Consider the following 15031-nt stretch of genomic DNA (forward strand, 5'->3'; position numbering starts at 1 on the left):
TCCTGCTGAGAAGTGTTCAGGGTTAAGTGACCTGGTCTGAGTTTATTCCAGGAAGGGTTATTCCACTTCCTGCTGCTTTTCCAAGCAGGATAGAAGAACCTCAAGTTAAAAATGATTACATAGGATAAGGCCATGATTTAACTTTAGGGAGAGATAAGAATTTGCCTCATCCTGAAAACCTCCCAAATGTCCACGTGCTCTGGAACATCTGCTTGTGTTTGCAGACCGATCAAAGCCTGAAGTGCCCTTGACTTGCAACTTTTCTTTTTAATTGTCTCTGACTTGAAGAGAAAACTTACTTATTTCCCTGCTGAAATGCTTTACTGGCTCAAGGAAAGGAGGAACCTTTCCCAAGAAGAGAGGCACAGTTTTTCCTAAAACCTGGCCCAGCAGCAAAACTTACTTAAGTATTTCCTGTCCTAAAGATTCTTTACTTGTACATCAATGCAGTGAGTTATTCAACTTAGTGAATCCAGCCACACAGAATTCCAGATCAGAGGGTTTTGTCCCATTTCATCGTGTCTGCTTTGGGTGGAAGGTTTGTTATTTTTGTTTCAGATATTAGGAAAAAAATTCTTCCCTGTGAGGGAGGGGACACCCTGGCACAGGGTGCCCAGGGAGGTTGTGGGGTCCTCATCCCTGGAAGTGTCCAAGGCCAGGTTGGACAGGGCTTGGAGCAACCTGGGATAGTGGAACAAGATGATCTTGAATGTCCCTTCCAACCCAAACCATGCCATGATTCCACTCATTAAATGAGAATTTATGAGCAAAGATAAATCTGTAATTCTTTCTTTATTCCTTAAAAGCTGAGATTCTTTTCTTGTCACTTCCCTTCTTCCCCTGGAGGTAGGATAAGGATACCCTGTCCCAGTCCTGTTCTTTGACTTCCTTTTCCCTCCTCTCAGCAGAGTCAAACCAGGCTTTTCTAAATTTTCCATGGCTGATTCTATATAAAAAATCAAATGCAGAATTGTGCTGTTTCAGTGTAACAAAATGCAGTTAGGAGTTAAAACTCTTCTCAACATTCCTCTCAACCTCTAACTTTCAGTCATTATATATTTTGTATTTCACATTCTAACTATTTATTCTCTCCTTTCTCCCCCAGGCTCTGCAGAGTAACCTGAAGTATTCTCTGCTGCCCAGAAAACTGATCATCAGTAAAAGATTATCCCAGTGCTTGCACCCAGCCCTGCCCAGTGGGGTGCACTTAAAGGCTTTAGAAACCTATGAAATAATCTTCAAAATCATTGGCACAAAATGGCTGGCCAAGGATTTATTCTTGTACAGGTAATTTAAATTTTGTTTTCTAAGGCATAAAATGGCTTTTTAAGGATTTTTTCTTGTACAAGTCATTTAAATTTTGTTTTCTAAGGCATAAAATGGCTTGCCAAGGATTTTTTCTTGTACAAGTCATTTAAATTTTGTTTTCTAAGGCATAACCATCTCAATCTATTTTAATCAACTCATTTTTTTGGTCTTTCTTTTGGATTCAAAGCTCTGGTTTGTTCCCTCTGCTGGCAAATGCAGCAATGTCAGTGAGACCTGTTCTCCTTGGGTTGTATGAGAAATATTTTCTCCCTCTCCAAAAGTCTCTCCTGCCTGGACTCCAGGCCTTTGTAATTGGGCTGCTGCCTGGCTTGGAAGAAGGATCAGAAATTTATGACAGGTAAGATTAATTATTCCATATTAATTGAAGCAACATGCAGTATTTTGATTTTGAAGGGAATTCTCGAGAAATTTCTGTCAGATTTCTATAGATAAAAGAGCTTCTAAAGGGGGATGAATTGTGGGACATGGGAAGATGTTGAAGTAGAAAAACCCTTTCCCCTCTGTTGTCATCCCAGGAGGAGAAGAGAAGAGGAAAAGGAGGGTTAAAAATAGATGTGCTGAGAGAAAAGAATAAAAACTATTTCTTAAAGCTCCTCTGTACTCCTAAATTATTCACCTGACTCCCCAAACCACTGCTCTGGAGATAAATTCTATTTGAATACTTTAACATGAGAGAGCAGCTGAATTCTTTCCAATATTTCTATGTAACTTGACAAAAATATGGAGCAGGGAGTTGATGGGAACTGCAGATGAACTTCCAAGATCTGACCTCTGGTTTTATACCTTTCTTCCCCATTTCTGATGGCATCATTTTCCTCTTTGCCTTGAGCAAACAGGATCACATGGTACTGACCACATATTTCATAAATCTTGTGATGTATTTGTGCTAAAATTCATTTAATGGGAAGTTTTTTGGTGAAATACAAATTTCCATGAGGAAGTTTTTCTTTTGTTTACTCATTGCAATGGTTCTGGTGCAAGAATATCATGACAGAAGATGTGTTAGGTTAATTTTCAATTCTTTTTCATGAGAGGCTCTCCACTGAGTGTTTTCAGAACCTTCAATACTGCAGACTGAAATTAATCCATCTCCTGCTGTTCCTGAAAGGGAACGAAGTGCTGAGGTTGTGCTTCAGCCTAGACACCATTTCCTGCTCAAAATATTCCTGAGTTTGTGCACTCACACACAGAAAATGGAAAAGGAAAACTGGTTTGAGGGATTTTTTTATAAGGAAATGGAAAAGAACATCACACTGGGAGGATGCTTCCTCTTCTGCGCTGGGCTTTTTCTTCTTTTCTCCATTTGCATTCCTCTCGTGAGGTTTTAATTCCTCCTTTATGGTAAAATACCGAAGTATTCCAGAGCAGGGAATGTGCCTTCTGTCACAGGACTTCCAGTGGGATGGCCTGGAATTCATTTCAGGGTGTCCTGTGTGCAAGGTGTTTTATCTCATGGAATCATGGAATGGTTTGGGTTGGAAGGGACCTTAAAGCTCATCCAAATTATCCTATTCCAATCCCTTCCAAGGCCAGGGACACCTTCCACTATCCCAGGTTGCTCCAAATCCTATCCAGCTTGGCCTTGGACACTTCAGGGACCCAGGGGATTTCACATCTCTTGTTTTTCTTCAGTGTTTTAAAAATTAACCCTGTTGTTTTGAAAATAGAAATTTTTAGGATAACTTCCAGCTCCCAGACTTATAACATTTGCTTTCAGACTTCAGCATCTGCTTAAATTCCTTCCAATTTAGTATTTCACACCTCTGCCCATAAACCTTTTGCAGTCAGAGGTACTGCAGTTGTTTGGTCAGAGCTAAATATTTGCAGATATTTCCTGAAGAAGTTTCCAGTGTATGAACAGAAACTTTGTTTTAGTGACAAAGAATTGAGTGGGTTTGATTGTTTTTGTCCAATGAGATTTATCCATCATCACCTGGTCTAGGGGAAGCTTCCCTGCCCATGGCAGGGGGTGGAACAAGGTGGTTTTTCAGGTCCCTTCCAACCCAAACCATCCTGAGATTCAAAGAAATCATCTCAACTCTATATAATTACATTCCTGTGGTACAGAATCAGCTAACAAAGGGGATTTCTCTCCTGTGGGCTGTGTCTGTGTACAGAACAGATGCTCTGCTGGTGAAGCTGTCCCTGCTGATGGGCCAGGAGGTGTTTTATGGGGCCCTTTGGGGCAGCGTCCTGGGCAGCCCCTCCATCAGGCTCCCTGCTTCCCTCTTCGTTGTCAGCCACATCAACAGAGAACTCTCTGGCAAACAGCAGAAATTCATGCTTGGCACTGATTATAAACTCACAGTAAGTTCATTTTCCACTCCATAATCCCAGCAGATTGGGTTTTCTCTGGATTAAATTAGGATACCATGCAGTTAACAATATTTGGAGAAGAGAGGCTGAAAGGTGCATGATAAAATTGCTTCCTACATTTAATTTGAAGAGCAGCTTTTCTGGTTACAGTGTTTAATGTGTAGCTCCCAAAGTGTTTGCTGTTCTGAAATTTAGTGTCTTTTTAGTTTTGCACTAAAATGGAAATCTTCTGTAGGGAGTAATTCATGTTGAGTGATGGAATAAGTGTAAGATTAATTAGAGTACTTTAATATCTGCATTTTGGGAGGTTTTACATCTTGTAACTCTGGGACATTCTGTATTGTTACAAACCCAATATTAACAATTCTTTTAATAGCCACAAAAGTTTGTTTTAACTCATTTTGGGTGCAGGAGTTAAACTGTAATTTTCCTCTTATTTAAACAAAATATTGTTCATAGGTAGCCAGATTTTCTTCCTTTCCTTCCTGTGATTATTTGATGGTCATTCCAATGTTGTGTTTTCCTTTTACAGATAAAGTCTTTGTGTGTGTCAGTGCTGGATTCCAATGTCCTTGTGCAGAGGAACACTCTGGAAGCAATCCTCTTCTTTTTCCCATTTTACACAGCTCTGGTAAGGGGATTATTTTGGGATTGTCCCATGGAAGGTGTGTTCTGTGCAAGCAGCCCAGCTCCTCACCTCTGTTATTGCCAAAATTTGAATTTTGAACCTTCGAAATCAATGAATTTTGTGGTTTCTTGTGCCCCATCAGTTCTAGGAGTGGAGGAGACTCTGCTGATTCTCAAAGTCTTTACAGCTTCCAAGGCTGAAGATGTGATTTCACAGGGGCTTTTGGGGGATATTTGGGATGTGCTTGAAGTATTCAGTCATGTGGAAAAAATACGGAGTTTATTCAAGTAGGATTTTAGAATTTGGAATTGTCCACATTAAGTTATTTCTGGTAAAGAGCAGGGTAGAAAATATTACTTAAAACAAAAGTTGTTCCATTGTTTCCTCACTTACCTGTGGGACAGGCAGTGTTTTGGATGAAGGAAGGATTTTTAAGTCATAAGGAGAAGAGAAGCTTTGGGCTGAGCTCAGTGTGGCCTTGCAGGGCCTGAAGGAGCTGCAGGAAAGCTGGAGAGAGACAATTCCCAAGGCATGGAGGGCCAGGAGCCAGGGAATGGCTTCCCAGTGCCAGAGGGCAGGGCTGGATGGGAGATTGGGCAGGAATTGTTCCCTGGCAGGGTGGGCAGGCCCTGGCACAGGGTGCCCAGAGCAGCTGGGGCTGCCCCTGGATCCCTGGCAGTGCCCAAGGCCAGGCTGGACATTGGGGCTGGGAGCAGCCTGGGACAGTGGGAGGTGTCCCTGCCCATGAAGGGCTTGGAATAGGAGGATCTTTAAGATTCTTCCCAACTCAAACAATCCTGTGATTCCATGATCACAATTGTGTCAGATCCTTTGAGACTGTGTCACATTTCTCGAGATTTTTAGCACACAAACCATTTTCCTGTTGATGGTTTGTTACCTTTATCCCAAAACATTACTATTCCCAGGTAAAAACCCCACCCCATCACCAATTTGACTCCTTTCAGTGCTCACAAACAGCTGAAATATCTTTATTTTCCACCCTAGGACTGCAAGGAAAGCACCATCCTGCTCCGAAGGGCTGATCTGGTTTATATCCTGTCAGCAGCCACCCAGACACTGCTGAGGAGAGACATGTCCCTCAACAGGAGATTGTATGCATGGCTGCTAGGTACTGTACAAAATCCAGGAATTTTCAATATTCTGGATATTTGAGAGCAAAAAAAAAAATCAGTGTTTAAAATTATAATATGCTTTAGCTGTTAATGAATGATGGTAAAATAAAATGGTGTTTATTTGCCATTTAAGTGCCTTAATGCAATGAAACATTTGGCAAACAGGGCTTCTCTTGGTGAATTTATTTCCCTCTGAATCCCAGGCTATCTGATAAATTCTGGTTCCACCCACAGTTTGTTGTGAAGTGGTTCAGTGGATGGAAGGAATAGGGCACTATTTTAATCTTATTTTTCTGGAAGAAATAGTAATTCCCACATTTATCTGGCCTTGATTTTGATTTATGTGCTGTGCTGAACATCTGGATGCCCTCGAACTCATCATTTTGTGGAAATGACAAAGGTTAAAAATGCAGTGTAATTTCAGTGTAAACCCCTGTGTTCAGTGCTCTGTGCTGCTCCCTGAGCTCCTCCTGCCTCTGCTTTCTTGTAGGCTCTGATATTAAAGGTGGCACTTTTGCTCCAGACTCCACCACTTCTGAAGACCATGCTGTTTATTTCTTTGCAAAATACTCTAAAGATCTTTTGGTTGAGGTTGGTGTCCATTTTATACAGATATAGTCCAGATAAATTCATGATCCTTTAAATTTTAGCACAAACTGTGTCCAGAATTACTCCCAATTATTGCTTTGTCCTTCCCTCTCTGTCCCTGTGGTTACATTTCCATCCATCTCAAAGCCTCTGGGCTGTGTTTATCCCAATATTGGATGTGCTTATGGAATCTAAGGAAACCAAAGGGAAGCATCTTGGCTGAACTACCTGAATTATTTAAAAGTGTTTCTCTGGGTAAGATCAGCCCTGAGTAGAGCTGATGGAAAGATTGCATTGATTTGTTTACCCTGGATGGAAAATTGGAGTTCATTTGTAGTCAGTCCTAAACAAAATCAAATTTGGAAACACTTCAGCACTTAATAAGAAGACACTCTGTCTCTGATGTATAACATTGGGATGTTTTCCTTTTCCTAGAGTTTGATTGTGATTCTGCATCAGAAATTCCCAGAGTCTGACCCAGAGGAACAGCACCAGGCTTATCTGAAACCCTTCCGGATCCTTATCAGCCTCCTGGACAAACCTGAAATAGGTAAAGTGTTTGTCCCAGCTCTAAATAGGACTTAAAACCCTGCACAATCCTTCCTGACCCTGACTCTGTTTTCTGGGAATGTGCAGGAGGCTGTTCCTTGCCTTGGCCCTGCTCTGGAACAAGGTTCCCTCTCCAGGTTGTCTCTGGCCACCCCACAGAGCCCTGCAGAGCAGGGATGGATCCCAGTGAGGGAAATGCACATCTGTGCCCTCCTGCTGGGTCAGCACAACCCCAGGCTGGGGACAGAGTGTCTTGAGAGCTGCTCAAGCTGGGAAAGGCCCTGGGGGTGCTGGTGCCAGCGGCTGGACACGAGCCCAGGGGTGCCCAGGTGGGCAGGAGGCCACTGGCCCCTGGGCTGGATCAGGAATTGTGTGTCCAGCAGGAGCAGGGCAGGGATTGTCCCTCTGTGCTGGGCACTGAGAGGCCCCTCGAGGGCTGTGCCCAGTTCTGGCTCCTGCAGGAGAGCCCTGGAGGGGCTGGAGCGTGTCCAGGGCAGGGAAGGGAGCTGGGAAGGGGCTGGAGCCCCAGTCCCTGACAGGAGGGGGCAGCCGGGGGGGTCGGGCTCTGCTGCCGTGTGCCAAGGGAAAGGAGGAGAGGAAATGGCCTCCAATGGCACCAGGGGAGGCTCAGGGTGGAGATTGGAAACAATTTTTCCCTGCCAGAGTGGTGAGGCCTTGGGATGAGCTGCCCAGGGAGTGCTGGAGTCACTGTCTCTGGGAGTGCTCAGGAGGAGTCTGGATGTGGCCCTTGGGGACAGGCTTTGGGGTGCTGCTGGTGCTGCTGGGGTGGCACTGGGTGATCCTGGAGGGCTCTTCCAGCCTTGATAATTCTGTGATCCTGTGGCCTGAACTGAGAGGGCCCTTTAAAAAAAGCACTTCCACCCTCATCTCCATATTCAGCCTCATTTGTTCCATGGAGTTTCTCTGCTGGAATGCTCTTCCCTGTGCCGGGTCTGTCCCGTTGTGTCCGTGCAGCACCAGAAGGATGAGGCTCTGCCCATCCTTATTTTCAAGGGCAAACTCACCTTTCTGCACTAAAGAATTAAACCAAAGTGACATGACAAATGTATTAGGATTTAAAAATATTTGGGGTGGGGAGTGATGTTGCCAAAGAGGTTGTTTCCATTACAAATGTATTGATTCACCTAATTTAGAAAGTAAATGAGAGACATCGCCCTACTGGCTGTGTTGCTTGGCTGCCTGACAATCAGCATTGATCTAAAGTACAAATAAAGGGATAATAAATCCCTTTTAAATCAGGGATATTCAGCTAAACTGCATTATCCAGTTTAATCTTTCTGTTCCAGTCAGCACACAAAGTTTAACTCCTTCAGCCTTAAGCCATTAAGACTTTCACTCCCTTTGGAAATGGATTTAACGATGCAACTATTATTTAAAGGCATCAGATTAAACATCACAAGAATCTTTGACCTTTTCTGCTGTTCTTAGTCACTTAAACTTGTTCTTTTAATTTTTGAAAGCACTCATTGCAATGCTTTATACACTACTTTTTAAAAAAAAAATTTAATTTTTAATTATTCTATTTAATTATTTTAATCATTTAATTAGAATTATTTTTAAATTATCATATTTTTAATTACTATTTATTTAATTAATTATTTTAAGTTACAGCCATTGAAATTATTATTTCTTCAACCCCTCTGTAGACAACTCTTGGATTCTTTTTTCCCTTCCCTTGCAGGGCCACAGGTTGTTGGGGATCTGTTCCTGGAAGTTCTTAGAGCTTTTTATTCCTACTGCAAAGACACCCTGGGTTCTGATCTCAAACTCAGCTACAATCAAAGTGGCAACATCCTGGCAAGGTAGAGACAAGTTTTCAACTGAGCTGAAACTGAGCCTTTTTTTTGAAGCTAAATTGTTAAAATCAAGCAATTTAAGGAAGGTTTGGTTTGTAACAGGATGACTTTCTAGAGAGGGGATCAGTTTTTTTTCCCTGACTTCCCCTTTTCCCCACACACAATGGATTTCTCTTGGATTAGCAGAGAAAAAATTAAGTTCCCTGCGTGTGATGAGTGTTGAGTAACCACAGGGACATCAGGCTGCTGACAGAGCTCAGCCTTGTGATCTCCATCATCTGAAAGATGCTCCAACTCCAGCTATTCCAGAATGATTTAGTCTTTGATTTAAAATAATCAATGTTTTTTTAGCTTGTAGAGAAAGGGGGAAAGAGATTTCAGAATGCATCAGCTCATGGGATGTGGATCCTCACTGACATCTGGTTTTCTTTTCCTTTTCTTTCCCTTCCAGTGCAATCAAAGAGAACAAAAATGCTTCAGAAATTGTCAAAACAGTGAATTTGTTGATCACATCCTTAAGCACTGATTTCCTCTGGGATTACCTGACCAAATGCTTTGAAGATTGTTTCAGGTGTTTATGTTGTGCTCTCAAAAATGCCACTTCAGAGCTGTCTGTTAAGGATAATAATATTTACTGAAGCTTTTAAGGGACATCCCACATGGTAGAACCAGCCAGATCTGTAAGTTGTGTCCACAAATAATTCAGGAATGCAACCAGGTAAACAATTAGATGGAAATTTCAACCTGGGAACAGAAGAAATTCCTTTCAAATCAACAGATAAAGGAAAAAGGGTTGGGAGGGGAGGTGGAGAGGCCTTTATAGAAGAAAAATAAAGATGCTAAATGGTCTTTAAGGCCCCTTCCAACTCTGATTTTATGATATCTCCCTTTTTATAATTTTCTAACTCTAAGAAAGAAGATTCTGCTTCAAGTAGTGAGACACAGTCTGAAAATTAGCAGCTCTTCATCATCCCACACAGAGTTTAGGTTGTTTTGACAGAGTATTTTCTCCTGCTGTGTTAGAAGCCCTTTGCCTCAAAGCTGTTCATTTTGTGCTGATTTTAATGAAGCTTTTTGTTTTTAACCAGAATTTTGCCATGAAAAAAACCAAACAAACCTTACATAAGAATGTGTCTTTCACTCCAGAAACAAATCCACGGAGATGAGATATCCTCTGGAAAGCGTGAGGACTCCTCCCACCATTTCAGAGCTCTGCACCCTGCTGGTGTTCCTGCTGGATGTGATTCCTTTGGTAAGGCAGCCTGGTTTATCAATCACTGCTCAGTGATGGAAGAGATGTGAGAACTCCTTTAAACATTCCTGATTTATTTCAGGAGCTCTACTCCGAAGTGCAGACCCAGTACCTCCCCCAGATGCTCAGTTACATGGTGCAGTCTCTCCTGGAAAACATGGAAGTGTTGGGATTGCCAGAACTCACCCATGCCTTAAAGACCTGTTTTAAGGTGCTCAGCAAGGTGCAAATGCCCCCTTCCTACCTGGACGTTGAGACAGGGAGTGGCAATGGGGTAAGTGATTTTTCAACCCCTCAGAGATGGTTAAAACCCTTTAAAACTGTTGGTTTAAATAACTTTGGGACATAATTTAAAATGCTAATTGTCCTTCAGCCTAGATGAGAACTGCACCTGAAGGGAGCCACAGGAAAGATGGAGAGAGACAATTTCCAAGGGATGGAGGGACAGGACAAGGGGGAAGGGCTTGAAGCTTGAAGAGAGCAGGGATAGATGGGATATTGGGAAGGAATTCGTCCCTGTGAGGGGGGGGAGTGGCTGGGATGAAATTCCCAGAGAAGCTGTGGCTGCCTCATCCCTGGAAGTGTCCAAAGCCATCCTGGACAGGGTTTGGAGCAGCCTGGGACAGTGGAAGGTGTCCGTGCCCCTAGCAGGGAGTAGAACTGGATCATTTTTAAGATCCCTTCCAACCCAAACCTATAATTCTATGAAATTTGTAACTGCAACAGTAAAGATTTTTTGAAACTCCCCTTCTTTGGCTCCTTCCACAGCACTTTGATGCCTTGTTACTCTCACTGGGTGTTCAGTTGTGGCCTGTTTGAGTTATTTGTGGCACTGAAGGAGTTCAGTCCTGTCTCAAACTGGGGCTATAATTCTGCCCCTGAGAAGGACGGGATCGAAATGGTTTTGGAAACAGAATGCAGTAGCTAAAACCTGGAGCTGCCAAATGCAGCCCAGCTTCACAGCTGGTTAGGTCTGCAGGGCTTTCAATTAATATTTCAGTGGAACACAATGGGGCATTGTTGGTGTGCAAAGGACCATGCTAAGGAATGAGGAATAAATGGGATAAAGCAACCCCACAAGCACAGCCTGCCAAAGAACAAGCACCTGCATTTGAGCAGGAATAATGCAACAGATGGAACACTGCTCTGGGGGGAAATTGCTTTTAAGGGAACACACCCCTCTGCTAAGTTTCTGTTTGAGTCAGTGTGTGAGGTTTATACAGACATTTGTTGGGTTTTAAAGGGAAATGAATGGAGCTGCTTACAAACAACTGTGATCCTGGAAATCACAAACCGGAGGTTTTTTTGTCATTGCTGTTCTCCAGTTTAAATCTCTGTTGGCAGTGCCACATTAACCACATCCGTATCACTGTTCCAGAGCCCAGTGCCAAAGGAAGATGTGGATATAACCCTGGAGACCAAACCTGTGCTGCAGGAGGAGGATGAGGCTCCCTTCCCTCCCCTCAAGTCAGAGGACAGTGGCATTGGCCTGAGTGCCTCCTCCCCAGAGCTCTCCCAGCACCTAGGGGTGCCCACGGTGACCCTGGAGAGGGATGATGTCTGGAAAAAAGGAGGGAGCATCCAGAAAACTCTCTATTGCATCCAGGAGCTGGTGGCCAAGTTTTCCAGCAAATATATTTTTGGGGTGCAGCTCCAAGAAATGAGTAACGAAGGGATTGCAGCAATAAATCTGAGTGGGAAGGAGAAAAAGGAGAATGGCTACAGGTTACCTGAGAGTGGCAACAAGAAAAAGAGTCCTTGGGATGCCAAGCAAATCACGGTGCCTCAGGTGAAACAAATGCTCTCCGAGCTGTTCTCAGCCCGGGGCTCACCCTTCAGGAGCAAGAATTCCAGTCCTCTGCTCTCTGAACACAGCTCTGGTCACAAAAAGGAAAAGGAGGAGGAAGAGTGGGACTTGCAACTGGTGTTGGGACCCCTCCGAGGTGACTGCAAGGAAGCTTTCTCTGCAGCTTGTCACCTGCTGCTGGATTGTACTACATTCCCAGTTTACCTCTCGGAGGAGGAGATGGAGCAGTTGTACCTCTCTCTGTTTCAGGGGCCTGGTAAGAAAAGCTTCCTTTCCTAGACAACTTGAGCATTTTTAGGATACAGACAATGAGAGCTGGGCTCTTTTCAAGGCCAGAGCCAGTAAAAAAGCACTTTGACAGGGTTGAAGGCAAATTGTGAATTAAAGACTCACCCACCTCAGCATCTGGGGTGTGTCTGGCAGCTGAATTTTGTCAAGCTTTTTAAATTCACTTTTTTTTGGAAAACTTCCACTAGAAAATTTGGAGCTGAAGGGATAAAAAGATCTCCTGGCCTGTGCAGCCTTGTATGGTTCAGGATTTTCAGGATATCCATCCCCTACTGTCCATAGGTTGTGTCCCCCCCAAACAACGGATGTTTTAGATGAAGATGGGTGTAGGTGTAAAACTGAAGCTCTAAAACATAACAGAGGCAAAAATCATCTCTTTTCCCAAACCCTCAGGATTCAAAGGAGTTCAATGTAACAAATAAGAATAATTTTGTATAACTGGGGGGCCTGTTTGCTGTTGGAATTCCAGTTCATTCCTTAGCTTTAGCAGGAGCTGTGATTGGCCTGAAGGGTAAACTCACAAAGAGGTTTGTAGGGAATGGAGAGGTGGGAAACTGGAAAATCGGGTTCTGTTCCTCACCTCACTCCATATTCCAGCTGTCTGATGATATTCCCATTATCTCTGTGGGTGAGCACGGTAGGGACATGGAATACTTCCATTGTTCCCTCAGGAGAGGCAAAGATGGCTTGGATTGATGTCAGCCACTTCAGTTAGAAATTTATACATCCGAAATGAGGGGCCTCAGTGCTACTGGAAGAGCATCAGGAGCCCTCTGGGGTTGTTTGTGATGATGGCAGCTGGAAAACAGCAGCTGTAAATAATGCTTGGGAATAAACACAAATGGGAAAGCAGAAATCCTGTAATTATTTGGGTCCTGCAAGAGCTTTCTGCTGGGAGAAGTAGAGAAAACACAGAGAGGTTGTGGCTGCCTCATCTCTGGAAGTGTTCCAGGCCAGGTCGGAGGGGGCTTGGAGCAACCTGGGATAGTGGAAGGTGTCCTTGCCATCTTTAAGGTCCTTTCCAACACAAACCTTCTGTGATTCTGTGAGATACTGACGATGTCAGCATGACAGTGGGATCTGGGCAGTCATTTTGGTCCTGTGACCTTGATTAAAGGATTTTTGGGAGTATGACCCCAACCCTGAGGTTGTTTCAAACCCTTTCTGTCCCTTCCCTTCTGAGCAGGAGGCGATCCCAGCTTCCCTCTGTGGCTGAAGTCCCTGATGACCATCTGCTGCTGTGTCAACGACTGCTACGTGCAGAACGTGTCCATCTTCACCCTCCTGGAGGTCATCAACCATTCCCAGTCCCTGGCACTGGTGATTGAGGACAGGATGAAGAGGTACAAAGTGTCTGGCCACAACCCTTTCCTTGGGAAGCTGCAGATGGTCACCCTGCCTCCCATTGCTCCTGCAGTTCTGAAGATGATCTCAGAGAAAACAGATTTCTACCAGGTGTCCATTTTGTTCTCCTTTTTAACTGTCCAGCTACACTGACCCTCTAATTCATAGAATCCTGGGATTCTGAGGCAATTTGGAAATGCCTTTTGCTAACAGGAAGCCAGGAAAGAAATGGCTCTTATTATGAATATAATTATTCTTAATTATTGATATAAATATTATCCTTTTTCCCTAGAGAGTTGCCTGTGTGCTCTGGAATCAGCTGAACAAGGAGACTCGGGAGCACCACATTGCCTGTGTGGAATTGTTCTACAGACTGCACTGCCTGGCTCCATCAGCAAATATCTGTGAAGACATCATCTGCCAGGCCCTTCTGGATCGGGATAAAGTAAGTCCTGGATGCACTGAAGCCCCTCCAGCACTGTGGAATTGTTCCAGTGCTTCCCAAATTTCCTCCTGTTCCCTTCTCCATGTCTTGACTCCCGTGGTTGCTGTGTCTGACAGGCTCTGTCCATGCTTTTACAATTCCCTGGGATTTGTTTTAGTGCTGGATTTAATCCCTGGATACAAAATCTATCAGTACATATTAGCTGGAGTTTTTAGTTCAAGCCCAAATCCTGTAGTGTCTGAAAACTTGCAGCTTTTGTCTTTATTTCCCACTGCCCCAATATGTGTAAAATCACTTTATTTTAACTTGATTTTATAGTATTTGGTTTCACAATGAGATGTATTTTAAGTGAGCCAGTTATGAAGTAATTTCCTTTCCTTTTCCTTCCCTAATTTAATGACAGAGCAATTCTTTGACAACCAACAGTACATTTTGCACAATAAAACTTCAACCAGCCACTTCCAATCTTTGCTATTGTTTTCCTTCCCTTGCAATTTTGAAACATAAAAGTTTGGAAACCTTTTTAAAGCTTTCCACCAATAACCACTGCCTGGATACCAATGTGTTCCCATTTTCATCCAACTTGGAAACCTCCCTAAATCTCCCTTGTTTCCTTGCCAAGGGGACAAGGCTGGAAGCTCTGTTCAGATTCTCTGTCATGTGGCACCTGACCAGAGAGATCCAAGGCAGCAGAGTGACTTCCCACAATCGCTCCTTTGACAGGTATTTCCACTTCCATTTGCATTTTTATATTGAATTATACTGGGCTTTATTCTCTTTTTCTGAGGGGGGGAGGAGCTCTCTGTAGGGAGAGTAAAAAGTGAGCAAAAGGAAGATCTTCCACTTCTTGGAGTTTATCTTTGCAGGGCACTCTGTGCATGCTGTGGTTTTTTGGGTGAAGGAAGTTGCTGTAAAAATAGAGAGAGCTTCATAAATGAGGAGCAGCTTTTCTGGAGAGCAGCTCTTCTTTATTTTGGAGTGAATTAAATTTGCCTTCCAAAGAAAACAGCACCAGCTCCTTGTGAAAATAAAAAGTTTAGTTTTACTTCCTAGGGGATAGAATGAGATAAAAGCAAATAAACATGGGAAAGAACTTTAAAATCTGCTGCTTTGCAGAGTGGGAGGATTTGTGTGGCAAATTCCTGACCTCAGTGCAGGAAAAAGTGCTTGACCAAAGCTGTTGGGAGCAGACCTGAGCCATTGGCTGGCGCTTCCTTCAATACACTCTGGGTGTTCCCTGCCGGGATTTTGCTGCTCGATTTAACTTTTTTTCGGGATTTCAGCTGTCCTTGGTGCTGGTTTCTCCCTCAGGTCCCTGTTTGTGGTGCTGGACAGCCTGAACTGCTCGGACGGGGCCATCGGGGCGGCGGCTCAGGGCTGGCTCATCCGGGCGCTGTCCCTCAGCGACGTGGCGCGGATCCTGGAGCCCATCCTGCTGCTCCTGCTGCACCCCCGGACCCAGCGCACCTCCATCAGCTACATCAAGCACAGGAACTCCCCAGGTACAGCTGGCACCGCTCACAGAGCTCCTGCTG

General features: G+C 43.9%; 1 protein-coding gene across 1 annotated transcript in view; it reads left to right on the top strand.

Annotated features, from left to right (window-relative positions):
- The window catches only part of DOPEY2 (dopey family member 2), a 38555-nt gene that overhangs the window by 7479 nt on the left and 16045 nt on the right, over nucleotides 1–15031 (top strand). Inside the window, 16 exon segments of the mRNA XM_008635286.2 lie at nucleotides 1106–1287; nucleotides 1496–1666; nucleotides 3447–3636; nucleotides 4178–4276; nucleotides 5279–5402; nucleotides 5897–5997; nucleotides 6430–6544; nucleotides 8246–8366; nucleotides 8812–8931; nucleotides 9507–9612; nucleotides 9695–9886; nucleotides 10991–11675; nucleotides 12894–13162; nucleotides 13344–13496; nucleotides 14119–14219; nucleotides 14808–14998. Coding sequence (XP_008633508.1) covers nucleotides 1106–1287; nucleotides 1496–1666; nucleotides 3447–3636; nucleotides 4178–4276; nucleotides 5279–5402; nucleotides 5897–5997; nucleotides 6430–6544; nucleotides 8246–8366; nucleotides 8812–8931; nucleotides 9507–9612; nucleotides 9695–9886; nucleotides 10991–11675; nucleotides 12894–13162; nucleotides 13344–13496; nucleotides 14119–14219; nucleotides 14808–14998 — 2920 coding nt within the window.

This window comes from Corvus brachyrhynchos, unplaced genomic scaffold, assembly GCF_000691975.1.
Source record: "Corvus brachyrhynchos isolate BGI_N302 unplaced genomic scaffold, ASM69197v1 scaffold434, whole genome shotgun sequence".
Taxonomy (NCBI): domain Eukaryota; kingdom Metazoa; phylum Chordata; class Aves; order Passeriformes; family Corvidae; genus Corvus; species Corvus brachyrhynchos.